At 37.5% G+C, this 26,089-nt stretch overlaps 4 protein-coding genes across 9 annotated transcripts; 2 read left to right on the top strand and 2 right to left on the bottom strand.

Annotated features, from left to right (window-relative positions):
• The first annotated feature begins 164 nt into the window (after nucleotides 1-164).
• On the top strand, nucleotides 165-10,673 carry LOC141646680 (auxin response factor 8-like). 5 transcript variants are annotated; one of them, XM_074454583.1, is made up of 15 exons: nucleotides 483-702; nucleotides 837-1,250; nucleotides 1,742-1,857; nucleotides 1,957-2,055; nucleotides 2,438-2,494; nucleotides 2,587-2,742; nucleotides 2,820-2,904; nucleotides 4,940-5,030; nucleotides 5,177-5,341; nucleotides 5,462-5,584; nucleotides 6,287-6,362; nucleotides 7,748-7,895; nucleotides 8,421-9,388; nucleotides 9,652-9,842; nucleotides 10,166-10,673. In XM_074454583.1, the coding sequence occupies exons 2-15, from the start codon at nucleotides 1,208-1,210 to the stop codon at nucleotides 10,254-10,256; spliced, it is 2,409 nt and encodes an 802-aa protein (XP_074310684.1). In that variant the 5' UTR covers nucleotides 483-702; nucleotides 837-1,207; the 3' UTR covers nucleotides 10,257-10,673. The 5 variants fall into 5 exon arrangements, with proteins under 5 accessions (XP_074310681.1, XP_074310683.1, XP_074310684.1 ...); XM_074454581.1 differs by having other exon boundaries at nucleotides 529-618; nucleotides 1,742-1,872; XM_074454584.1 differs by having other exon boundaries at nucleotides 537-618.
• A 3,794-nt stretch (nucleotides 10,674-14,467) lies between these two features.
• On the top strand, nucleotides 14,468-15,798 carry LOC141646678 (psbQ-like protein 3, chloroplastic). Of its 2 annotated transcripts, none has more exons than XM_074454577.1 (3): nucleotides 14,468-14,572; nucleotides 15,050-15,534; nucleotides 15,630-15,798. In XM_074454577.1, the coding sequence occupies exons 2-3, from the start codon at nucleotides 15,100-15,102 to the stop codon at nucleotides 15,723-15,725; spliced, it is 531 nt and encodes a 176-aa protein (XP_074310678.1). In that variant the 5' UTR covers nucleotides 14,468-14,572; nucleotides 15,050-15,099; the 3' UTR covers nucleotides 15,726-15,798. The 2 variants fall into 2 exon arrangements, with proteins under 2 accessions (XP_074310678.1, XP_074310679.1); XM_074454578.1 differs by lacking the exon at nucleotides 14,468-14,572 and adding an exon at nucleotides 14,587-14,771.
• LOC141646679 (uncharacterized) lies at nucleotides 15,792-17,654 on the bottom strand. The gene is made up of 4 exons (XM_074454579.1): nucleotides 17,378-17,654; nucleotides 16,518-16,593; nucleotides 16,236-16,408; nucleotides 15,792-16,024 (listed from the first exon to the last, which is right to left on the bottom strand). The coding sequence occupies exons 1-4, from the start codon at nucleotides 17,563-17,565 to the stop codon at nucleotides 15,949-15,951; spliced, it is 513 nt and encodes a 170-aa protein (XP_074310680.1). The 5' UTR covers nucleotides 17,566-17,654; the 3' UTR covers nucleotides 15,792-15,948.
• Nucleotides 17,655-18,034: 380 nt separating this feature from the next.
• Nucleotides 18,035-25,707, bottom strand: LOC141646696 (protein EMBRYO SAC DEVELOPMENT ARREST 30). Its single transcript, XM_074454602.1, has 10 exons — nucleotides 25,286-25,707; nucleotides 24,985-25,069; nucleotides 23,849-23,919; nucleotides 23,666-23,754; nucleotides 23,320-23,563; nucleotides 22,307-22,419; nucleotides 21,829-21,919; nucleotides 21,146-21,274; nucleotides 19,347-19,900; nucleotides 18,035-18,852 (listed from the first exon to the last, which is right to left on the bottom strand). The coding sequence occupies exons 1-10, from the start codon at nucleotides 25,454-25,456 to the stop codon at nucleotides 18,447-18,449; spliced, it is 1,953 nt and encodes a 650-aa protein (XP_074310703.1). The 5' UTR covers nucleotides 25,457-25,707; the 3' UTR covers nucleotides 18,035-18,446.
• Nucleotides 25,708-26,089: the final 382 nt, after the last annotated feature.

The raw sequence follows: 26,089 nt of genomic DNA, 5'->3' as shown, positions 1-26,089 counted from the left end.
TTTTCTAGAGGTAGAATCATAATACGATCTTACGATCCGACTCCCTAGTAAACATATTAAAATATATTTTTATATAATAACATCGTAAAATTTAAATTTCATGTAAATTGTAGAAATATGTTCATGAAATGATACTAAACTCATTAACTATTGATATTTTATGTATAAATAAGTGTTTTGATCTTCAATTATATATTTTTACCAAATAAAAAACTATATTTAGTGAATTTGTAGAATCTTACGATTCTACGATCCGATTGTACCGATTCGATCCTACCCTCTTCATCGATTCAAAGTAGAATCCTGATCCTAACAACATTTGCTTTGCACCAAAAATAAAGGACAAACAACTTTATTTAATCGTAAAATACTAGAAAAAACCCGTTTTACTCAATAATACAAATTCTTGTGTGAAACGACCTTACACGAGAATTTAGATTATGAGTATATAATAAGGAGTACAATCTATGAAATTAGTTTTTAATTAACTTTCATTTATACTCTTTTCATTTCATTTATTTCTTCCAATTTTCACATCATTTTCTTCTCTTTGTTGCTCTTCATTCTCTCACTATTTTCTCTCTCTACTGCTCTTCTCACTGCCCAGGTCGACTTCTGGTCGGGTGGTTGCTTACTTGCTTATATACTCTCATTAATTTATTAATTATAATTAATTACTAAGCTTATTTCTTGTTTATTTAGGTAATAATAATAATAAAGTTTATTAATATCTCTGATTTTTTTTAGTCATCATAATATAATGTCTTGATATTTGTGTACTCCCATTGTACTAAGTTACTGAACTAACTAACCTCTTTTTATTTCATTTTTTTTAGGTGGGTGCTTTGATTATTGCTATTTTAGGATAATTTTATAAAAAAAATTGTATCTTTTTGCAATTTTATGATATGGGTTTTGTTAGAAATGGTGTTTTATGAAATGGGTTTGTTTTAGTTTAGTGAAATGTGGAGTGTGTGACCCATTTTTTTGGAGGTTATTTTTTTGTTTTTTTGAGTTTTTTTAATTATTTTATGAGTTGTTGTGGAAGTAATGAAGGGAAGAAATGTGGGGATTATGGAGAATGGTTTTATGGAAATTAGTAAGGGATTTGAAGTGGGTTTAATTAGGTGGGTGATTATTGGTGTGTTACATGTAATTAAGGATTATCTAAGTTAGTTTTTTGGGTAGATTAGGAAAAATTTGGGATATGAAGCTTTCTACCTCAGGAATCAGTCAGCAAGGGAGTGAAGGTAATGAGTAACTTCCAATTTTTTGCTTGTTATTATGTTTGTATAAAGATTTTAAGTCGGAAACGGCCTCTTTGTGTTGCTAGCACAAGGGTAAAACTGCGTACATCTGAAACCCCCCCTTACCTCGCAATTGCCGGAGCCCTTGAGGTAGTGGGGGTAATGTTGTTGTATAAAGATTAGTTCGGAAACAGACTCTTTGTGTTGCTAACACAAGGGTAAGATTGTATACATCTGACCCCACTTACCCTGCAATTTGTGGGAGCCCTTGAGGCACTGGGGTAATGTTATTGTTGTATAAAGAGTAGATTTATGACACTGTAGGGAAAATTTTGTGTTAAGGTTATGGCATTTAATTGGTTTGTACGGAGTACTGTAATAGGATTTTGGTGGCAGAGGAAAGTATATTTATTAATTGTTAGTTGTTAATGATGATGCTTTTATTAGGTAACCTTAAATTAATTATTGTGTTTTTAATGTGATTGTTGTTATAGGGAGTGAGAAAAAGTGTTTGAATTCAGAACTATGGCATGCTTGTGCTGGCCCTTTAGTGTGTCTTCCGACAGCCGGGAGTCGGGTTGTCTACTTCCCTCAGGGTCACAGTGAGCAGGTTGATACTGCAAGGGTGATATCTTACTTTAAAAACTGATTTTCAAGGTGTTTGTGATTTATTCATGCAGAGAGTAACTATGTCCTACTTTTATCTCAGGTTGCTGCCACAACTAATAGAGATATTGATGGCCAGATACCCAATTACCCAAATTTGCCGCCACAGTTGATCTGCCAGCTCCACAATGTCACAATGCATGTTTGTTCTATGTTCTTAATCTTGAATTTTCTTTTGTCGAACTTTGGTTTTTATAATACTTCCTCCATCCTATCTACGTGATCCCCATTTGACTTTGGTAGCCAAACGATGTGGACTTTGATCGGTATTTTCACAATCACACAGTATGCAATAGAAAAAAATTTAGTGTGAAAAGAGTTGCTTTGGTAAATCAAACACTGCAAATTTTGCATAGAATCTCTAGTTATATTTGGAGAAATTAATGGTCGAAGCTCACAGCGGTTTGCCACAAATGGGAGCAATAAACTTGGAATGGGGGTACTATAATTTTTTACCTAAGGAGGAGGGTATCTAGTTTCAAATATAAGAGCTAAGTTGATGTTTCACATTGTTGATGTTTTAGGCTGATGTGGAGACGGATGAAGTCTATTCACAGATGACTTTGCAGCCCTTGAGCCCGGTATTCCTCGAATTGTTGTAATTGCTTTTTGCTTAAGGTTTTCTTTGGCAAACTATGACGCGAAATTCTCTCTTTGTTGAACATTTTTGCAGCAAGAGCAGAAGGACATCTATCTTCCTGCAGATTTTGGTGTCCCAAGTAGGCAGCCTACTAATTACTTCTGCAAAACATTGACAGCCAGTGATACCAGTACTCATGGAGGGTTTTCTGTTCCTCGCCGTGCTGCCGAGAAAGTTTTTCCTCCATTGGTAGTCTCTTCACATCCATTTTATTTTTAATTGCAAAGATTTGTTTTTTAATTTTTTTGTTTTCTTTTTTTCTGCAGGACTATTCTCAACAACCTCCTTGCCAGGAGCTGATTGCAAGGGATCTACATGATGTTGAGTGGAAATTTAGACACATCTTTCGAGGTATATGTATTTTTCACTTATTGCCGAACTTATATAGTCTGAGAGTTGAAATCCGTCGATGTGAATGAATGAGTGGGAGAATGATGGTACAAATGAGAAATGACCATATGGCTGTTTATTTGCTTGTGGTTATTCAATAACTGGAGGCATGGGGAACCATTCGTCAGTTCTGTTTTTTCTTTTCTTATGTTGTGTGGACCAGAAAAGTGTTCTTAACTTTTTGAGAAAGTTATCCTTTGTGTAAAGGGTATCTAGAAAGAGGTATTGATACCTTCTGAGGAATATTTCCCAGCATGCGAATAGTGGTCAGGAAGAGGTTCATGTTTGGCTGATAGGTCTTTAATCGGACAGACTGCCGAATAAGTATAGTCACTTTGTGCGTCATAGTATACTGGGTACCTCAACGAGTGGAACCCGTTAATTTTCATGCTTTAAGGGGCGTGTTACAATGTCACATTCAATTCGTAATAGTCCCTTATACCGAACACGAGTCAAGATATGGAGTTCCTACAATTAAGTGCGCTGATGAGTTTGGTGGTTAGCAGACAAATTCACGAATTACGAATATCCCTACTTTTTCTTTTTTTTAACGGTAACGGTTATGGCCCTATATATACCTTTCAAAGTGACTGCAATTTTAAAGTGATTGTAGGTTATATTATTGTTGTAAAGCACAAATGAGCTGGCCCAAGAGGCTAAAACACGCTTGGGTCTTTGTCTCAAACCCTTATGGGAGCAGTTTGGTTTGAGATTATGCCACTTGCATCAAAGCTTGTGACCCTTGTAAAAAGTGTGATTGACTTGTATGCATGGTTTGTAGACTATCACGTGCACATAAGGTAGCCCCCATTATCCCCCAAAAAATATCACTGTTACATACGACAAAGTACCTTGAAATTGTGTTTCATCATAAGTGAGGTTAGACTATAGTATCTCTATTATTTGTGACAATAGTTTTGCTAGTATCTCAAGTTTGTTAGCTGAAATACATTTGTTCTTGATGGAGGCATGCTTGGACAAGTTTACGGTGATACTCATTGAGATTGAATGGTGAGATTTACTTAATTTAACTTGAGAGAGTGGTAATATAATGAAAAGTGTGGTTCCAACTAATAGTGAAATTAAGTGGCGCACTGGCGCGGTTTACTCAATAAGTATTAAGATATGAATGCTGAATGTGGTGAAGAACATTCAGAGGAGTTCAATCATTTATCTTATCAGGCTCATCCACACAAAATCTGATTATCATTTCCAAGTAGATGAGGCTGTTTTGTGTGTATTTTTGGGGCATTAAAAATTCTACTGTTGATGCGTAGATTTCTTAAGCTGTAGAATGATGGCTGAGGCATTTCTGGGGGAGGGTGTGTCAACTGTATAGTTTTCAAGTGCTGTGTATGCCTGTACTTAGATTTTCCTCTTAGAATTTGTGTTAAGTTGGGTTTGTTTGTGCTGTATGAATTAATACAGTATTTGGCTTCTAATTCCACGTTCTCAAAGTTTCACATACTAACTTTCGCTCAACCTTATTGAGTGTTTGGGCTAATTTACTTACAGTTGATGGTTCTTTGGATGTTATTGCTTTTATATTCACTACACCATGACAAGAGATACTATTGTCTCTTGAGGATTTAGCTTTTTTATTGAACCAAGGATAAATACACTGACAGGCGACAGCTCAACGCTGCAGCTTACTCTGTTGTTTTCTATCTATCGAGGTTTTTTTTCCCTTAGAGAATTAGTTGTCAATTGTCATAAATAGAACCATGTTCAATTTATTGGGAGAATTACAGCTTCGATAGCTTCTTAGCATGTAAGTACGGTGAAAAATTGAAAGGGCTATTATAGAAGTAGTGAAGATTAAGCTAGATCGTCTTTGTTTAACCGACTTATTCCTTTCCTCATGTTTCTTAATCTGATGTTCCCATGGATGCATTATTGTAGTTGATTTACTTTGATCATTTGGCTTTCTTGTAACCTAGTGTGTATCACCATATATTGTCTTTTAGTTTCGACAAATTTTACTTTTGTTATGCAGGACAGCCCAAACGGCACCTGCTTACAACTGGATGGAGTGTATTTGTCAGTGCCAAAAGGCTTATTGCTGGAGATTCGGTTCTGTTTATATGGTTACTACCTTCCTTCCTTAGTTATATATTATTTCCCAGAATGCTCGAATATTCATCATTGTTTATCTTTATCACTTTTATTCTTAATAGGACTTGATCAGAATTTTTTTGGATGAAAAATTGAATGATAGATAATCTTCATGTAGGAATGAAAAGAATCAACTTTTTCTGGGAATTCGCCGGGCCACACGACCTCAAACTGTGATGCCATCTTCAGTTTTATCCAGTGACAGTATGCACATAGGACTTCTAGCTGCTGCAGCTCATGCCGCTGCTACTAACAGTTGCTTTACAATCTTTTTTAACCCGAGGTCAATTACAAGTCCTACTCAGTCTCAATATTACCTTTTTTTTTTGCTTTCTTCTGTTAGTTGAGTTTGTTCTACGTTTCTTCAAGCTGAGTTTTTCTTTTTACATATACCGTGATACAGGGCAAGCCCATCAGAGTTCGTCATATCACTGTCAAAATATGTCAAAGCTGTGTTTCATACGCGTGTTTCTGTTGGAATGCGATTTCGTATGCTGTTTGAGACAGAAGAATCAAGTGTCCGAAGGTAGCGATATATCATATTAATACAATTTGCTAATCAGTGTATGTGTGTGTTTATCTAGCCTCGAAAAGCACTTTTGTTGTTAAAGAAATCCACGTAGATTATTTAAAAGTTGGAAAGTACTTCTTAAGTTCTAACCCAATAGTTGCCGTATTTATATGATGGATTTTCTTTTTCCTTGTCATTATGCCTGGATTCTTCACCCTGGTTGGTTCTCATCATTGTAGTTGAGACTTAAGAGCATCTTATTGATAAAAGGAGTACTTTGATTCAACTCATATTAATATGTGACTGTGACGGAAACCATGATATCAACGTGCAGTTTATTACTTGATCCCAATATTGGTCATTGTGGCTTGATCTTGGTCGTCGTGCTGTAAGTGTGGTCGATACCGTCTCAAAATGCGGTCATGGTAACCGTCAATACCTTGATAACTCGTTTCTAATGAGGTGTCGCAGTTGGCATTTTATAGCATGACGAAGACCCCTTTTTTGGATCCTTGTTCTTTAGTACTGTTTGTGCAAGAAATACACATTCTCTGTTTTTTTTGTTTTTGTTTTTCTTCTTAAATTATTAACTGTAGCTGTCACTTGGAAGATTTAAATTCGTACATCTCCGGAAAGTGATAACATCACCAAGGCACCAATAACAGTGTTTTTATCTATATTGATATAACTGAATATCTACTACCTTGTTATTTGCAGATACATGGGTACAATCACTGGAATAAGTGACCTTGATTCTGTTCGTTGGCCAAACTCACATTGGAGATCTGTAAAGGTACGGTCCAAAAACACTTGGTTCGTCTTTTTGTAGTATAATTTTTGCGCCTTCTCTACACGGAGATTTTCTTCTTGGTCACGCATTTTATATCTGAAGAGGAGGAAAGCCGAGAGACTACTAGTCTCAAGTGAGCTGTAATGTGTATACTGAAAGTGTTCAAGGCAATTGGCCCTTAATCTGATATTTTGGAAGAACACTACCACTGGGGGTGCTATATGCTAATTTTAAGCGCTATCATCGGTTCTTGGCACTAATGTTGGAAGCGGTGCTGCATATTGGCATTTATTAATTTGCTTAAATGCTAGATCTATCATCTATGGTGGTTCATATGATAGCACGAGCCATGAAAATTTAAAACAACTTCATTCACAAGGTGCATTAAGTTATATCTTTGCTGTGCACCGCTCTAATTTCTTTTGCTAAGGGCTTGCTTGGTTTGTGGGTAAGGGTGGAAAAAACAAAGGAGAGTAGGAGGTAATGGTGGTGGCGGATAGAGGAAGGCGATGAGGAATTGGTAATTGTTACCTGATCAAGAGGGTAATAGTCACTCACTTCCTGCCTAACTAATCATTACACGTATCGGTGTAATAGTTCCCACCACTCCTTCATCTTCATCACCAACGGTTTTCTCCTTTTCTCCGTTGTTTTGACCTCCATTACCTTGTAACAATCACCTTCAGTCCAAGTGAGCCTTAGATCTTCACCAGATGTTTATGTGGTTTTAAACTGGTTGATTTCTTGTTTGTCTAGGGTGAATAATTATTATAACATGTGAAAAATGTCAGTGATAGATCTGCATTTTACTCTCTTTCTTCCAGTTTCCATTCGACTAGGGGCCTACGGAAGTGGTATTGGAGGGCAGGGATCTGCTGTTGTTTATACAGTGTCTTAGATTAGATAGTTGCCCTAGTAAAATTTGTTTTTTTGGTGAACCTCCTGCTGAAATATGCTGCTTTCTGTTCTGTTATTGATTTAAATGCGTTTTATTCGGCGAGATTTGATTTCTCTTGCTCAAGTTTTCTTGAGTCAGTCATGATAAGATTATCACGAGGCCACTTTACAAAAAAGATTAAATTTGCCCTTTTAGTTAGTGGCCCTTTTTCTCATATGAGACGGTCTCACAATAACACTTTTAATGTCACCAGTGACCTTTTTAGATAGTCTTATTTTTAGTGACCATTTAATCATCAATCAGATCGCTTTTAAGTTTTATGTCATTAGTGATTATTTGACAACTAGAAGCGACCGTTTATCTTCAAGTGTGGTGTGGTCTTACAACAAGTTATTGACTGTCTCTCAGCCTCAAAGACGTGCCGTTTATCTTGCTCATGATTTCTGCTTGTGTCCTGTAAGTTTTTGATTTCTGCTGTCTATTTATACAGGTTGGCTGGGATGAGTCAACTGCTGGAGAGAGGCAACCTCGGGTGTCATTATGGGAAATCGAACCTCTAACAACCTTCCCTATGTATCCATCTCTCTTTCCGCTGCGGCTCAAAAGGCCTTGGCATACTGGAGCGTCTTCAATACCAGGTATTGTAGGCTTCCCTTTTATATTCTTTCTTACCTTTCCCAAATAACTCGTATTACTTTCTCTTTTTATTTGTTGTTTCGAGTGCACTTATTTACTCTATTCAATAATCTTCTTGTCTATCTTCCAAGCGGATTTCCTCAATTTTTAAGTTTTTCCCTCTTAAACTTCACACATTTTTTTGCTTGTAAATTTGTGTGTGTGTGTGTTGTCTACTCTACATATCTTACTTTTAGGCTTTCACTTGTAATTATAACATCATCGAATTAAGAGGCTTAATGTACACAACCTTACCCTTGTGTTAAATACAAAACCGCTGAATGTTCCTGGGTCATTTTACTATGAATGGCCCGTAACAAAAATTGCATCCCCAATTACATCAACCAACTACTTCTAAAGTATACTCGTGTTCCATAAAATTCTAAAGTTTCAGAAATGAGTTGCGAGTGCTTCATTTGAAATGGAAAAAAATGAAATAAAAAGTTGTTCTGAGTTTTCGTCAAATGATGGCTGACTTCATCGTACAGATACTATGGATGACCCTACGAACAGCTTATTGTGGTTGAGAGGACAAGGTGGGGAGCAAGGGCTTAACTCCATGAATTTCCAGTCCATGGGTATGTTTCCCTGGATGCCGACAAGAGCTGACAGTATGCTTCCTGTTAATAGTCAAACTCAGCAGTATCAAGCCTTGTTATCGTCCAATTTGCTTAATTTGAGAGGTGGTGATATGGTCAGTCCCCAGTTGATGCAGTATCAGCAGCCTATGCATTATCTTCCACAGGCTACCAGTCAGATCCCTATGTTGCAGCAACAACAACAGTTGATGCACCCGTCGATTACGCAACAAAACTTTCTAGGGCAGTCCCAAGTTTCCAAAGACAATGTCCAACCACGAATGTTACAACAGGAGGGACTGCAAAACAGTCAGCTATGTGGACCGGAATCGTTTTCGCTACAGAGTAATGAAATGCAAAGCAGGCAACAAAATAGTATCTCGTCATCCCTTGGAAAATCCGAGAACACTGCACAAGCTGGAATCTTCAGTCCTAGTCATTCTCATTCACCTGTAACTAATAATATGTTGGGTCCCATGCGTTCTGAAGGTATTGGTAATTTGTCAGACATATCAAGCATCAATCACTTAGATGGGTCCTTGGTATCTTCGAATTTGTACACGCCCATCAATGCGTTTGGTGATGCTGGGTCCTTGCCACCATACCCGGGGAAAGATGGTTCCTTGGAGACTGGAAATTGTAGCTTAGATGGGCAGAATCATAATGTGTTTGGTGCTAATCTTGATTCTTCTGGACTGGTATTACCCATGACAATGCCAACCAATTATCGCATCTCATCAACGGATACTGATCTATGTTCAATTCCATCTGGGGCCTCTGGGTTCCATACTTCAATGTATGGTGGTAGTAGCAGCTCCCCAGAGTTGCTGAGTGAAGGGCAGGGTGACCTGTCCACCACAGCGCGAACATTTGTCAAGGTACTTACTACTTTAGCGGAAATTGATACCTATGTTACTTCAACAGTTTAATGTGTGTATTGCGTGTCCGACACACACATTCCGAGACAGCTTTCATGCTTCAATTTAGACAAAAAACTTGGATTTTTTTTTTCACAAAATAGCCGTGTCATTCTCATCCGGCACTTGCAGCCGAGTTGGAGTGACGTAGGTTTGTATGTAGCTTTTGTAACTGTGTGCTAGGTTTATATATTTTAATTCTTTGTGGTGGTTAATGTTTGCAGGTTTATCGATCGGGATCAGTTGGGCGGTCGTTAGACATCTCTCGGTTCAGCAGCTATCATGAGCTGCGGGAGGAGCTGGGACAGATGTTTGGAATAGAGGGAAAGTTAGACGACCCTCTGAGATCAGGCTGGCAGCTTGTATTTGTCGACAGGGAGAATGATGTACTTCTCCTTGGAGACGACCCTTGGGAGTAAGTCATCTCTCATCATATAGACGATTCATTTGGCCTCTTTTGGATTGTCGTGTTATCCGGTCTTCATATTATTTACTTTTCTTTTACGGGAATGGATGGTGAACCCTGACCATTTCATGGACCTATGTTACTTCGACATTTCACTTTGGCTAGGTGCCATCTACTAACTCACCCATGTCGGACAATCCAACATTCCCCTGCATTCGAGTAACATCGGTTTGCACATTGTTTAAATTTTAAAAAGTCGGAGACATTTTAAAGCAAAATTAATACGCTAGAGACCCGAAATGAGCTAACTGTGATATAATTTTGTCGCGCAGGGCATTTGTGAACAATGTCTGGTATATAAAGATACTGTCACCCGAGGATATCCAAAAGTTAGGGAAGCAGGGGTCTGAATCATACTCCTAATTCATCAGCATTCTACTGTTGCATTGTCTCTGGAGAATGCTAAGAGATTGTCGATAAAGCATCCCGGCATCAGGTCCTCGACCGTGAGTCCTGACTCCGCTTAAGGGAAGCTTAATGCCCTAACTTTTCAAGTCAAATTAGTAGACGATGTTCAAATGCAGGTTTATAGTACTGCTGAATTTATATTATGAGGAGTTTTTAGACTTATGTAGCTTGTTTTTTCGAAAAATTTAGTTCTTTCGGTGAGTGAGATTTTTTAAGACGAAATTCATGCATTTGGTATGTAGTAAATTGAGTAGATTATTATCTTCATGTTGTCTATTTTTCAAGTTCCATTAGCGTACATTGTTGTAATTCCGACTCTTATTTCTCCGTCAAGATTATCCTCTTTTCGATCAAGGAATCACTTTGGATGAAGTATCGGTTTGGGTATGCTAGTACTCCGTATGTTGTCTTTAATATTTTCGGGTTTTATGAATACTTGGATCAATTGGTAAGGGACTTGTGTAGCTTAACTAGATGTTTTGAGTTCGAGCCTTGCGAATGCAATTGTGCTAGAATTCGTGATGGAGAGCGTTACTGCCCTTGTGGTCAGTGGTCTTACTTGGCTCGAAACCAAATAAATCTTGATGGTGAGACCCAAAAAATTTTCGAAACAATAAATCTTTGTTTTTTAGATTAATAATTATTTTATGCAACATAATTTGTGTTCTAGCATAAGTTTATTGTGAGCTTGGTATGCATGGACCGTCACGATTCTTAGGGATTGCTTAAGGACTCGGTTTCAAAATAGCATATGAACCGTCGACAACGATGACAACAATTTTGTGTCTACTGAACCAATTAGTCTCGGATAAGGCGGTTTTGTATAAAAAAATATTTAAAATAGATCCAAATTACAAGAATGTCCTCTGTTGCTTCTCAAAATTTGTGTGGCTTCTTTATCTGACCTGAGGAGCCTTCTATATGATTTACAGACATTGTTTTTCCGGAACCCTGAAATCCCGAAAAACGTGTATTATACACTTAAATTTGAGCAGTTTGGGAGGTCGTACCGAGACCCGGGTCATGTTTATTTTCCTCCCAGTTTTTCACCACGTGTCAACGGTTGCTTCATGAGTTACCGTATTTGATTTTTAGACCAAAATAAGAAGTATTCATTTATTTTTATGGAGTCTGTGATTTTCGTCCGATACTCGTTTATCGCGTACCTTCATCCTTAAATGTCCTTTGTTGATTCTCAATATTTTTGTAGCTGGTTTATCTGACCCGAGGAACCGGCCGTGTGATTTACAGACCTTTTTGTTTCGGGACCCTGAAATCCCGAAAACCTTGTATTATACACTTAAATTTGAGCCGTTCGAAGGTCGTACCGGGTCATTTTTTTCCTCCCAGTTTTTCTAGCACATGTGTTGGGTCGCTTCGTGAGTTATTGTATTCAATTTTCAGCCCTAAATAAGAAGTACTTCGTATTTATCTATTTTTAAAGAGTATCTGATTTTCGTCCGGTACTCGTTTATCGCGTACCTTCACCCTCAAATATTCTGTGTTGCTTCTCAAAATTTGTGTGACTGCTTTATCAGACCCGAGGAACCGTTTGTATGATTTACGAACATTTTTGTTCCGGAACCCTAATATCCCAAAAATCGTATATTATACTATTGTACACTTAAATTTGAGCCGTTTAAAGGTCGTACCGGGTCATGTTTCATTTCCTTCCAGTTTTTCTACCACCTTTCTTAGGTCGCTTCATGAGTTATTGTAATGGATTTCTAGCCCTAAATAGAAGTATTCATTTATTTTTCAGGCGTATCTGATTTCCGTCCGATACTCGTTTATCGTGTACCTTTCTCCTCAAATGTCCTTTGAAAATTTGTGTGGCTGCTTTATTTGACCCGAGAAACCGTCTGTATGATTTACAAATATTTTTGTCTGGAACCTTGAAATCCCGAAAACCGTGTACTATACACATAATTTGAGCCGTTTGGGAGGTCGTACCGGGTCATAATTATTTTCCTCCCAATTTTTCTATCACGTGTCGAGGGTCGTTTCGTGAGTTACCGTATTCGATTTTCAGCCTTAGATAAGAAGTAATCATTTATTTTTGAGGAGTATTTGATTTTCGTCTGATACTCGTTTATCGCGTTCCTTCACCCTCAAATGTCCTCTGTTGTTTCTCAAAATTTGTCTGGCTTCTTTATCTGATCCGAGGAACCGTCTGTATGATTTACGGACATTTTTGTTCCAGAACCCTGAAATCTCGAAAACCGTGTATTATACAATTTAAATTGAGCCGTTTGGGTCCTTTGGGAGGTCGTACCGGGCCATGTTTATTTTCCTCCCAGTTTTCTACCACGTGTTAAGGGTCCCTTCATGAGTTACCATATCCAATTTTCAACCCTAAATAAGAAGTATTCATCTATTTATAAAGAGTATGTGATTTTGGTCCGATACTCGTTTATCGCGTACCTCCACCCTCAAATGTCCTTTGTTGCTTCTCAAGATTTGCGTGTTCTTTATCTGACTCGAGGAACATCCGTATGATTTATAGACATTTTTGTTTCGAGACCCTGAAATCCCGAAAACCGTGTATTATACCCTTATAAATTTGAGCCGTTTGAAGGTCGTACCGGGTCATGTTTCTTTTCCTACCGGTTTTTCTACTTCCGAGGCTGGTTTATCGTATTGAGGCACCCTTAAACGTCCTCTCTTGTTCCTCAAAATTTATGTGTCTGCTTTGTCTGACTCGAGAAACTGTCCGCGTGATTTGCGGAAGATTTTGTTCAAGAACCATGAAATCCCGAAAACCGTGTCTTCAATTTGAGCTGTTCGGGAGGTCGAACCGGGTCTCGTTTCTTTTTCTTCCGGTTTTCTTACCACGAGTCAGAGATTGCTACGGGAGTAAACCTATTCGATCTCAACTCCATATAACAAATATTAATCTATTGTTCAAGACTATCCGAGTTTTGCCTTGGGCTGGTTTATCGCATGCCGGTACCCTTAAATGTCCTCTCTTGCTTTTCAAAATTTATATGGCCGCTTTATCTAATCCGAGAAACCATCCAGGTAATTTACGGACGTATTTGTTTCGGGACCCTTTTTCTTTTTCTCTACCGACTTGAGATCGAATAGGTTAACTCATGTAGCAATGTATTTGTTATATTGCATACCGGCACCCTCAAGTGTCTTCTAATTCATTTCGAAATTAGTGTGACCCTTTATCTGACCTGAGAAACTATCCGGGTGATTTACGGACGTTTTTTTTCCCGGATTCTGGATTCCTGAAAACCGTGTATTATACACACTCTAATCTGAGCCATTCAGGAGATCTCTACCGGTTTTTCTACCACATGCCTCGAGTTAGGAGTGAGCAAAACCGGATATCTGTTGGAAACCGTATCGGATATCCGGTTTTTTAAATCTCCTTTTTTAGTATCCTTATCCGATACGGTTTTTCCGTATATCCGGAAACCGTACATCCGGTATCCGGTTTTCAGCCTCACCTATGTAATTTAATATATTTTTTTTCTTTTTTATGTGTGATTGTTGATTTTTTTGGTAACTTAAAAGTGTTTTAAAAAATTATAAGAGTAAATAACTTATAAATTTTAATACTAATAAGGTTTAATAACCAATATATTGGATATTTTGTGATTTATGTATATATTTTAATATTTTATTCTAGAAAAAAGGCAACTGTATCGGATACCTATATCCGGTTTCATATTTTGCCGATCCTTATCCGATACGGTTTTTAAAGAACCGTATCAGATATCCGGAAATTCGTATCGGATATCCGGAAATCCGTATAATGAAATTCATATAGCGTATCGGATACGTATAATAAAACCGTATCGTATAATTTTGCTCAGCCGTACCTCGAGTCGCATTAGGAGTTACCCAATTATATTTCATCCCCAAAAAACAAGTACTAATCCCATGTTCACGATTATCCTATTTTCGTCCGAGGCTGGATCCTCATGACTTGACTCAATAAGCTTCACTCGAGACCTAAAAATGACTCGAAAAGTGTGACCCGAATTCATCCCAATGTGACCCAAATCGAAATGACCTCACAAACTTGAAATGGCCCAAAACGGCCTGACTTGAAAATGATCCAATAATTATTGACCCGAAAATGACCCTAACCAAACCCGACATTAAAGACCCATTTGCCCGGTCTAGCCAAATTTTGTGAGTGGTGTGGGGGCTAATGCCTCTAGAGAACGTTTTCTTTTCGTTTGTTTGTTTCATTTTATATGGTCGTCTGTTATCCATTGAAGCTAGACCTCTTTATCTCAATATTACTACTGCTTGTAAGTACATTTTATCCCACTTTACCTCCCTCATTTTTTGCTTCAAATTTATTCTTAGTTAAACATTTTTGTTCCTACTTCACTTATATTGTTGGCAGTCAGTTTATGCAATTCTCGACACAATTTTCATTCTGGGGTAATTCGGAAACAGCCTCCCCCACCCCTCCTACCCGATTGTGGGACCCATTAAGGCACTGGGGTAATGTTGTTGTTGTTGTATGCTAGATTGTTGGCCAGAGACTAACTGTACGCGGTCGTCTGGTTCATTTCCTTACCATAAATTCTCATATGAGACGATTTTAAAATAGTCTCAGACCAACCCAGTTGGCCTAATCCATCCATTTATCGAGAAGAGTATATGGTCGTTTGGTTCATTATAGGAATTAAAAGCGTCTAGAAAGTTATATTTTCCTCGATTCTGTAACTCTGAATTAGCGAAAGTTGTTTAATTTTATAATGTTCTTATTTTTATTACAGAATGAAGCAAACATGAACAAACAAGAACAGTAGATAGTCATTCCTGCAGTATGGCATTTGCTTCATCAGTCTCGTGCAGCAGGCATAATTTACGCTGCACATGCTCATCGACGTCTGAAACTGTCAAACCAAATGCCATTAAGATTCAGCCTTGTATCAGTAGACGAGTGGGGTCCATAACACTAATATCCTCACTAGTATTAACAGCTACAAGTAATACAAATGCGAGTGCATTCGAGTTCAGGATGACAGTCCCTGATCAAACAGCTGAAGAAGCTGAGGTCATGATCCGAGATCATTCCCGAGCTTTGTTAGATGTCAAGTTCCTCTTAGAGGCGGAAGACTGGAGAGAAGCACAACGAGAACTAAGGCGATACGCTGGGTATCTTAAACAGGATATCTACACTATTATTCAAAGCAAAGATGGGAGTCTCAGACCGTTTCTCAGGAAACTCTACTCTGATTTATTCAACAATGTTTCTAAGGTACGACAGTACGACAGTCGACAGTCGACAACTTTATTTTATGCACCGAAATGAATTTTTCAAAGTTTACTCACTTAGACTTGTCTGAGTAACAGTTGGATTATGCTGCAAGAGACAAGAATGTGGCGCAAGTATCCGAGTACTACAACAATGTAACAAACGTCCTGAACGACATTTTATCAAGAATCTGAAATACAATCCTTTTTGTAAGTCTATCAACGCAATTTTAATAAAACTAGTTCAATTATCGTCACTTGATAAATATTGAGGTCTTAATTAAAGACGGATCCAGATGATTAAGCAAAATTCAGTAGCATCATCGACAGGGCGAAATATCAGATACAGAAGTACAACAGGAAATGAAGATACAATACAAGTACATTTTTTTGGGTTTGTCTCACATGTCAGACCGTCTCATGTAATGATAAGATGAATTCCGAAAGAAATTGTGCAGAACAGAAGACCAGATAGAGCAACAAAACCATATTTCCTGCAAGGACAGAAGAACACACGAGTCGTTCATAAATTTATATGCCAGATTCAAAAAAATATACTCCCTCAGTCTCAATCATTTGTTTACCTTTGATTAAAATACTCGTCAAAAAAAAAATATAAAAGGTAAACAAATGACTGAAACAAAAAAAAAAGTATTTCTCAGTAGAAAAAAAAAAGATCAGAAGGGAACGGAAACATAATTATACCCGATGGAGAGACGTTTCTGGGGTTCCCCACTTGAGTAACCGGTGAAGTAGAAGAAACGAGTGACGATGTAAGCAAAGCCAAGACCAGCACTGATAGAAGGATGCTTAATTCCACCTAATATCAGTAGAATGAAAAACACTGGCATATATTCCAGTGAATTCTGATGTCCTCTCTGCAGCATTCGCCAAAATCAGTTACTCCCTCCGTTCTAGTCAATAGTTCTCGTTTACATCTTTATAGACGATTATTACACGAATATTTATATTAAATAGTATAAGAACCTGAACACAGTTGAAGAGATTGGCATCCTTGTTCTCAGATTCTACAGCATAAAGGGTTGGATAATAAACCTTATACCTGATTCCACAATTTTCCGAAAAAACATAAAATCATAACCCAACAAATTTCCGATACAATGGAGTCATGGAGATCAAAATTTACGAGTTTCAGTCTTATTACGAGTATGCATTCTGTATTTCAGCTGTTCTTCTATAAGAATGCACGATAAATAAAGTTCATACAGGTATACAACGGTCTTATTTCAGTAGTTACGTCTAGAGGCGGCAAACAATGACACGACACGAAAACACGACACGAACCCGACACGAAGTTAATGGGTTTGGGTTGAGCCTTAATGACCCATTTATGTAAGTGGGTCGACACGAACACGACACGAGATTTAATTGGGTTGGGTTTGGGTTGAGCTCTCTAAACACGAACCCGACACGAATGACCTATTTACTAAATTAATCATAATTTTTCTTGATTTTCCATCGCATAAATATACTTACACTTTCCAAATATAGACAAAACACGAAAACACGACACGAACCCGACACGAAATTAACGGGTTAGGGTTGAGGCTTGATGACCCATTTATGTAAGTGGGTCGACACGAACACGACACGAAATTTAATTGGGTCGGGTTTGGGTTGAAGGGTTCGTGACCCATTTACATGTGACACGAACACGAACTCGACACGACCCGATCTGTTTGCCAGGTCTAGTTACGTCTATATTATCATCTAAAACAAGAAATATAAACACGACCCAAAAAGGTTGACCTAAAATTAATCAAGATATAAGTACATAAACTCAAATTTTTATGATGAACAAGAGATAATGAGTGAAAGGAAAATACTTTTTCCGGGCTTTGCCGACCCGATACATCATCCAAAAGTTTAAGAAACAATACAAAACCAACACCAAAACAACATAACCATACTCCTTTGCTAACACCATTTGAACTCCATCCATTTTTCTTGACTTTCTTGGTTCAAAGACTTGGTTGTATTTGTGAATAATTTCTGATTTTGGATTTATATGCATTGTTTTGTACACAAATTCTTGTTTAAGACGAGCATATCCGTCTTAAGCCTGAAACAGGCCAAATAGATAGATAATAGATACACAAAAAGTATACAGCCTAGTAAATAAATAAATGACAATAAACTTGTCCGATTTAGATAGATGGAGTAATATTTGACCAGTTTTAAACTTAAGACGGATCTGACCGTCTTAAAAGGAAGACCTAGTGGGATTAGTATGACATAATGAATGATGTGGGGATGTGTTGCAGGTTGACATGTTATGGAATCTAGCTACTAAAACAAATAAATTAGGAAGGACCAAGTCAATAAGTAAACTTTGAACTTTTCTTAGTTATTATTCATTAATTATTTTCCGAGATTTAAAAATCATAAACTCGAACAGGGTTTCAATTTAGTTACTAATCGTTGAAAATTATAATATAGAGGGGTAGCGATAAAGCTAGTAAGAAAGAAAGTGTAAGGACGGATTAAAAAGAATGAACAGCGGGTAAAAACGCCTAAATAATCATGCGTAAATTGGAATATTACAGTTGTTATTTTTCAAATTCCGGTAATGAATATACAAAAATCATTCCAATTTAATAAACAAATGAGTCAAAATCTAATTGATTGATTTAGGGTGGATATCCGCGGGGTGGTAAATGGGTGACGAGGCTATCATCCATATTCCACCCTCTATTCATCTACCTCTATATCCCACCCTAAATTTACATGAAAATTCATCATATCCATATCCCCCATATAATTTTGGGTGGATGGATATCCGCAGAGTAAGGGTGGGATTACCGTCCAACTTGGCACCGCCTGAAAGTGTGGTTCTTGGGGTCTGAAAAAGTCCGAGAACACGAGGAAGAATAAACCAAATCTGGTGAACTGTGATTAGTCATCAGGGTCCATTTCTTCGTCCACCTCAATTGATGGTTTCGTCTGGGTTGAACCGTCTTCATCAGGTTCCAGCTGCCTATCTAATATCAACTCGTCTTCTTGTGAGTCGTTCTGACCAGAAATCGGATCTTGTAAACTGATGCCTTTCTCCATCCAGCTAGGGCACTCTACTACATTTCCATAAACAGAAGCGAGAACCACGTCGGAGTTGGATGTTTGGCAAGAGCATTCTGGAACTGGGTGAGAGAGGAGTGCTGTCGGTTTTGACGAGCGAAGTTCCCTTAAAAGACCCTCCTCACCAACACTCTTGTTTAAGTGTTCTCTTACTGACAGTATCCAACTGCGTTTCGGATGGTAAAGATTATCACTGCTACTGTTGAACATTTCTGCCAGATATTTTCTGATTGACATAAATTAGGTCCATGTATTAGATGTTTAAATTCGGTAAAAAAAAAATATCTCACATAACAAAAATTAGGTCCATGTTATACAGAAATTTGGAAAAAAAAAAAGGAATGACCTACCTAGGTATGACAAGGGGTATACAGAAATTTTCTAGACGGAGTAGAAACTCAACTCATATATGTTGGATATATTCAGAGACAGCTGGGGAACAAAGGCCAGCGACAGGACCGTCTAACAGGGTGTTCAATAATATGAAGGGTTGTCATATATTCCAGTGAGGAGAAGAGCGGATTTGAATTTCCTACGTATTTTTTAGTTGAATATTTAAAATTTTATTTGGAGGGCCTAACTTGGAACTTCTATAAACGGTCCCCTTAAATCGTTGAGACAGCCCTAGCTCCCCAAGCAAAAGGAAGTGAATCACGAACAAGAATGCAGCTATAAAGTAACCCCATTAGAAAACAGTAGTAAATAAAAAGTACTCCATACCTATCTGGTCGATATGTTCTTAAGGATGCCATCTCATAGAGCCGGTGTCCCATAACTAAACTTGAGAAATCCGGCCATCCACTACCATCATTATGGAAGCCGGGAAAAAATGCATCTGCTTCTACCGACACTATATAATCAAGAGCTGACCACAAGAGTCTATGTGCCTTCTTTCTCAAGTCCATTGACGAAGGCTCTGGTTCTACATCCTTCTCCGCAATCCAACCATACCAGCCCTCCTTCTCATGATGATAAAAAGGTCGGCCGGGAGGAGGTGGAAGGGGCCGAGGACGAGGACCGGCCTGATCCCACTCCTCTTTCAACTGCTTTGCATTTTTAGAAGGAGGTGGTTCAACCGTATTATCCGCAAGAAGATTTTCTGGGCCCCGCAGGTGCAACAACTCTTGCTTGGTGCACAATGAGGTCTGGTCTACCAAGTTAGTGTACATGGCACGTAAAGGGATCAGCACTCTTTGACCACCAAAGATTTCAGAACCTGCCAAGTATATCCTTGTTTGTGGTGGGTAACCCATAGCTCGAAGCAGCAGACCAACCTGGTGAATGACAAAAAAAACTAAAATATTGATGTAAAATTGAAGAATAGAAGTATGAAGTACAACTAAATTGATGTTCGAATATATATAACCAAAATAGGATATTGGTACTAAAGACTGTCGTCATAGTTGAGATTGTCATTGACAGCCAAAGAAAAGCGAGGGAGAAAGTTTTATACCTATATAAGAGTTTAAGGGTACATAGAGTTTTGGTGACAGAATACATAAGACAATGAGTTTGCAATCCATAGCAGGGTTGCCTTACGGGCCCTTTTGTTAAACAAACAAGACAAGCTGGATGGAGAAAGGCGCACCTAAAAAGTACCCAGGCATTTTGGCTACTGCCTCTAACCAAGGCACGCCTTAGGCGCACTCGAGGCACGCTTTTTTAAACTACAGACAATGATACAAGAAGAACAATTATGTTCCACCATCACTCGCAAATTCAAGTGGAACAAGTAGGCATCGGTTCAGAGTACGTTATTTTTTCACCAGATCTCTTGGATAAAATGATCAAAAGTACATAATGGGGCCCAAGCAGGAAGGAGCTATGGCGATGGTGAGGACGATAGAGAATTAACTGAAGGGACATGAACTATGAAGTACTTTTTTTTCACGCTTCAGTAATAATGTGAGGCCACAGGGGAGTTGCATAGAATGTATTCATTTGATCAACCCACTGTACTTGGCATAAATTTAAAGTCATTTCTAAATCACAGTGGTAGAGACCTAAAATGAACTCCGATGATCTACTCTCATTAACATCAAAGTATTCTGAATGTCCTACGTGGGTTCCCCAATCGTCCCCCATTCCCTTTCCGTTAAAATACATCCTTAAGATATTCATCATGATGGATAGTAATTCAGTCAGAAGCAATAAAAGACCGACAGAGACATAACACAATAAATAGACTAACTTAGACCCCGTAGAAAGAGTAGTGAGTAATATTGTTGTATTCAATACTCCATCGGTTTTGGAATATGATGGAATAAAGCAAAATGGCTTACTGAACTCCCTATTCTTCTTATATTGTGAAGAGACTAATTCGTATTACGAAGCACTTTTCATCATGGGGTAATGCAGATATGGCCTATGTGGTTGGAAAACAAAGGGATAAGGTTGCATATGTTCAACTACCATCTCTACCTTGCAATAAGCGGAGACATTGAGGCACTAGGGTGATATTGTTGTTTTATACAGTTCAGGATGTCAAGAGACATGAATATGAACAAAGAAAGTGTTACCTCTTCAGGCATAAGGGGACATGAACCATTTATCTTCCGTAGATGTGAATCAACATTCAATTCTTCCCGAATGATACGTTGCTTAATTATCTGTGCTCTTTTATACTGTATGAGTTCAGAGTGAACATCCTGATAATTAAAAAAAAAACGTGTAAGAAAAATTGTTTGTTCCTTTCAGGATATGTGCAATTATTCATCTATGTTTTAAGAACATTACAAAAAAAAAAAAAAAAAAAAAACTAAGCAAAAAAAAAAAACAGAGAAAGCAATATGAATTTCCAAGAACCAAACCATCATTAAACATTATGCTGACAGACACTTAAAAGGAGCTGGACGAAAGTGCCAGGACCATGGACAAATACGCTTTTACATGCCATCATTTCGACAAACACTATCAGCCACAACTAGTAAAACAGCTTAAACCTTTTGTTTTAACAACCCTATATTTCACTTAAATAACTATAATATCTAGCCTGTTTGTTTCAAACCCGCATTTTCATTTTAGGAAACAGTCTCCATGTTTAAGTAAATGAGTCGAGTCGAGCCCGACTCTTGGATATGAACCTGTGTCTGACACCTGTACCAGATTCTAACATAGTACAAAAGTCAAGGTGGGGATTGAAAAACTAGAAATAAGACAAATAATAAAAGATAACAAAGGGGATGAAAAGTCAGAAATAAACCTGAAAAAGCTCTGCACAACCATGATATGCTAAGGTATCCCTCACAAGCCCTGGATGATAAGCAAGGTATGGTTGACCAGAAGCACGTAATCTGGATTAAAAAAATGCAATTCAGATTCAGATAATCAACCTAAAATATTGTTAACAATAACAAAAAGAAAAATAATAATTCCTAACATCTTTTATTTACAAACCACTCATTGGCTGACACCAAAACGACAGAAAATTCAAATAGTATGCTAATTGAACAAAATAAGCGTCAAAATTGAGAAGCAAAGTAAGAGATTTCAAGCAATACAGTTGGCGAACAAAATTTTCTCCATCCTAAGCAACACATTATCCAACTCGTTCCAATTATGCAAGAAACTAAGCTAGTGATTATTACTCTACATGAGAAAACGTTTATTATTATCTAATCAACTTATTTAGTTCAATACTTCATGCCAACAGTGTCTTAGAAGATAAATTATGCATTTACCTTTTCACAACTTCATGCCCAAGTGCCAAAATTTCCTCGCGAAAACGAAGTCCGTGATAGGCAACCCTACACCTAAGCCGCTGGTACTCTGCCAAGCTAGGAGAGAGCGTAGCCTGGAAGAAGAACAACAGGCAAATATATTACATTGTACTCCGTACGTACTTAACTATCAAATTATTGTGTCAAGCCCATATCCTCTTAATTGTTAAATAACCCATGGCCACCAGAAATTGCTTATGCATATCCAGAACATGCAAAGTTTGCAAACGGCAAGTCTTCTTTTCTTCTATGCAGCCATGCATTATCTGATACGCTATTTGTCAATTGTCATATTGGTTCTTTCGTACTTAACAGTTTATTCTAGTCTATAGCTTTAACCACTTTTAGGATAAAGAAAAAAGGAGAAAGTATATAATGATAATAGTTAAATACTCATGTAAGACCGCTGCATAAACTCATATAAGACTGTCGCATGCATAAAAGGGATTATAGTAATGTTGTACACCATATTATATAAATGCCTTGATGGCTTAGTTGTATGCATATAATGGTCTTAAACATAACCAACTAATAATACAAATGTTTGTATAAGAGTACACAAACACGCTCAAGGATCCCTTTAAAATCACTTATCTTCATGCCAGACTATGAAAGTAATGGTGTAGTCAGGTAAACCACCCTGCAAACCATATGATGACAGGACCTTCGATAAACGTTTTATCGAAGGTCGTATTAGTCTCCTCAACAACTCAAAACCACATCATAACACTAAGACACTCAACAAGAGGGAAAAAAAGTTAGACCTAATCACAGGCTATGATGCTTGCCATCAACTGGAGAAGCCTACAATAGGGATAGAAAATTGACCAGTGCCTAAAGATTAATATTGCTAATACGTCAGCTCGCAGAGGCTACTGGCGCACTAGCCGTCGGAATTTTTACAAAAATTGAAGTGTTGGACATGCTTTAAAAGAGCCTACTAATGAAATATTGGAGAAAGAACGGATTAATACCTGCAAACAACCTCCATCGGAGATAACTAAACCAACAGCCTTTGCTTCTCTCAGAGCTGGTAAAACTTCATCAATGTAGTAACTCGGGGAAGCTGAACGTGAAGGCTTAAATGTTGGAAACTGCTTCTGCTTTCGAGCTTCCTTCAACTTAGAAGGCAAGGTTTTCACAATGATAACATCATTTTTTAAAGCTGCCACGAACTGCTCCTCGTTGTACAAATATGAAAAACTAGTATAACTTGAGCTGGAACATGTAGCAAGAAAATATATTACTAACTTGCCCCCCTTCATACTGCACCCACAGATTTCTACAAGAAACACTGAATCATTGAGAGACAAACCGAACCTGATGCCTTTTGAACGTAAACTTTCTTGAATTTCTGGAATGACCAAAGTGGCATTTAACATTCGAGCAATGGCGACAAGATCAGCAATCTAGCAAGCACATGCCGAAATGAAATTAAACTAAGCATTATGATATGAAAGAAGTATCAAAGGAGCACATGGTAAACTTCTGATGAGCATATACCGAGTTTCTAATCTTCTCGAATCCACCAAAAATTTTAGCATATATGAAACCATTGCTCCGAGTAGATGGATCTACAGCAGGAAAGTTAAAAGCAATGAAGGGTATTGTAATTGAATAGACGACATGATGAAATTGTAGTAGCTCAAGTAAACTCATGCAAACATCATTACATGACTCAGATTTGTCCATATGGTTGCCTCTCCGGTTAGTCGACGTGATTGCTAATAGGGCTATGTATTCTTCAGTACACACAAGTGACGTAACCATGTGTTGGGTAAGATGGTCCTATGCTAAAATGGGGTGACCTTTCAAGGTCAATGAGTTTTTAATCTTGAACCCTAAAAACTCACCCCATCTTGAACCTTAAAAAACCCCACATCTAGGACTATCTTACCCAAGCTTTTGTTGACATCCTAACACCGGCTTTTACATCGAGTAAGTGACAATCTCAAACCCTCTGAGGAAGAAACCATTCTTTCAACAATGCTCAAAAAATATGTAAAATAACATGACTCCAATCTCAATATAACCTAGAATTTCCATCAAACCCAAAATGGGAACCCCTTCATTGCCGAAACAATAAAACACCATTGAAAGGACATTACTAATTACCCAAAATAAGAATTCTTCACATAATAAAGTCATTTATCTCACCAACACGTCCTACAGCATTGCTGAACCAAGAATCTAAAACTCATAAACTCCAAACTCAAACCTCCAACAGCAGAACTAGGAGGTAGCCATGAATCCATGATCGTCGTCCTAAATGAAAAGTTAGAAGCTTTCAGTTAAAAATTCCGAACTTTTCTTCTAGTCTACTCTACTACACCTTAATATTTCACCCCCACAAAGTTTCCTCCCCCTGACTACAAATCCTAGTTCCGCCATTGCGCAAACCACATTCACTAACCAACTCACCACAAAACACACACTACCCATGAGCACTTAGACCAACTGGTAACTGGGTAAGGGGTTGTTCTAGCTTAACCAGAGGTCTCGAGCTCAAGCCCTAGGAATGCAACAGTGTTAAAACTCATGAGGGGGAGCTTTAGCCCCCTAGTGGTCCTATCCGGCTCGAATCCGGACTAAACATACACCAAAAAAACACCAAATTCAATCAATCAAAAACAAATTACCAGGAAAAGAAGTTCTTGGATTAGAATAAGGTTGCAAAGACTGAAGAAATCTCACATTTCCCCATAATCTCTTGTACCCAACTACCTACACACAACATCAATCAATCAATCAATCGACAAAAACCCACAAAAATTCAACAAAAACCCATCACAATTAAGCTCAAAATTAACCCAAAAACAACAAAATTAACAAAAACCCACAAAAATTCAACAAAAACCCACCAAAATTAACCTGAAAACAACAAAATTAACAGAAACCCAAATCAAAAAACAGAAAAAAGAAAGAGTAAAGAATAATTACAGGGGTACCAGCAACAGAAATAGCAAGATCATCAGTGAAAATATGAACAGGAGTATACTGAAGAAGGTCAGCATATGAATATCTAGCAAGAATTAAATGAACAGCTAAAGAAAGAATTGATAAAACAAGACCACCTAAAGCTGCCCATTTAATTTTGGATCTGAATATCATAATTTTATTTTTCTGGGTTTTTTATTTTTGTCAGATTGAGATCTATCTATTTATAATATCTAATGATTCTAATCTTGTACTGTTGATTGATGTAAACAAGAACAAGAAGAACAACAAAAAAACCCAGAAAAATTTAGTTAATAAATGTAGGAATTTTAGGAAATAGAGTGAAGTTTAAGTGAGTGTGTAAAAATGTTGGAACGTTTCGTGACTGCTTTAGTAAAGAAGTTGAACAAGCTCGTTTTTTTTTTTTTTTTTTAATTTTGATTTGATTTATGTTTTGATTTTTGATTTTTGATTTTTTTTGTTTTTAATTCAGAATTTGTTGATTCGATTCGTCTTTTTTATCGCGGTTTAATATTGGGTTGGAAGTTTTATCGCGATAGTAAATTTATTTTTGTGTTATTAGCATGTTAGACATAATAACCGAATATATTAATTTGTGAATGTAACAAATTATAGAAATTGTGCTATTGGCTAAATAAAATTGGAGGGTTGACGCTTCTCCTCGCTTGTGCATGCGACAAGACAGGCTTGATTAGATATCGAGTTCACGTATACTATTTATCAGATATATAATGTTGTTCTTTTAAAACTATGTCGGATCCGTAAATCGCATTAGGGGTTGTTTGG

Source organism: Silene latifolia, chromosome 3 (assembly GCF_048544455.1).
Source record: "Silene latifolia isolate original U9 population chromosome 3, ASM4854445v1, whole genome shotgun sequence".
NCBI lineage: Eukaryota > Viridiplantae > Streptophyta > Magnoliopsida > Caryophyllales > Caryophyllaceae > Silene > Silene latifolia.
The sequence above is the reverse complement of the archived record's forward strand: the minus strand, read 5'-3'. Positions and strand labels throughout refer to the sequence as shown.

Coding starts and splice junctions, on each gene's coding strand:
- LOC141646680 (XM_074454580.1), top strand. CDS start 1,208: ATGAAGCTTTCTACCTCAGGAATCAGTCAGCAAGGGAGTGAAG. Junction 1,251..1,741: donor CAGTCAGCAAGGGAGTGAAG/GTAATGAGTAAC, acceptor TTGTTGTTATAG/GGAGTGAGAAAAAGTGTTTG. Junction 1,873..1,956: donor AGCAGGTTGATACTGCAAGG/GTGATATCTTAC, acceptor CTTTTATCTCAG/GTTGCTGCCACAACTAATAG.
- LOC141646678 (XM_074454577.1), top strand. CDS start 15,100: ATGGCATTTGCTTCATCAGTCTCGTGCAGCAGGCATAATTTACGCTGC. Junction 15,535..15,629: donor TATTCAACAATGTTTCTAAG/GTACGACAGTAC, acceptor TCTGAGTAACAG/TTGGATTATGCTGCAAGAGA.
- LOC141646679 (XM_074454579.1), bottom strand. CDS start 17,565: ATGCATATAAATCCAAAATCAGAAATTATTCACAAATACAACCAAGTC. Junction 16,409..16,517: donor ATCTCTTCAACTGTGTTCAG/GTTCTTATACTA, acceptor CGAATGCTGCAG/AGAGGACATCAGAATTCACT. Junction 16,025..16,235: donor CAGAAACGTCTCTCCATCGG/GTATAATTATGT, acceptor CTGTCCTTGCAG/GAAATATGGTTTTGTTGCTC.
- LOC141646696 (XM_074454602.1), bottom strand. CDS start 25,456: ATGATATTCAGATCCAAAATTAAATGGGCAGCTTTAGGTGGTCTTGTT. Junction 23,564..23,665: donor TTACGTTCAAAAGGCATCAG/GTTCGGTTTGTC, acceptor TACATGTTCCAG/CTCAAGTTATACTAGTTTTT. Junction 18,853..19,346: donor AGAACATATCGACCAGATAG/GTATGGAGTACT, acceptor TATGTCAATCAG/AAAATATCTGGCAGAAATGT.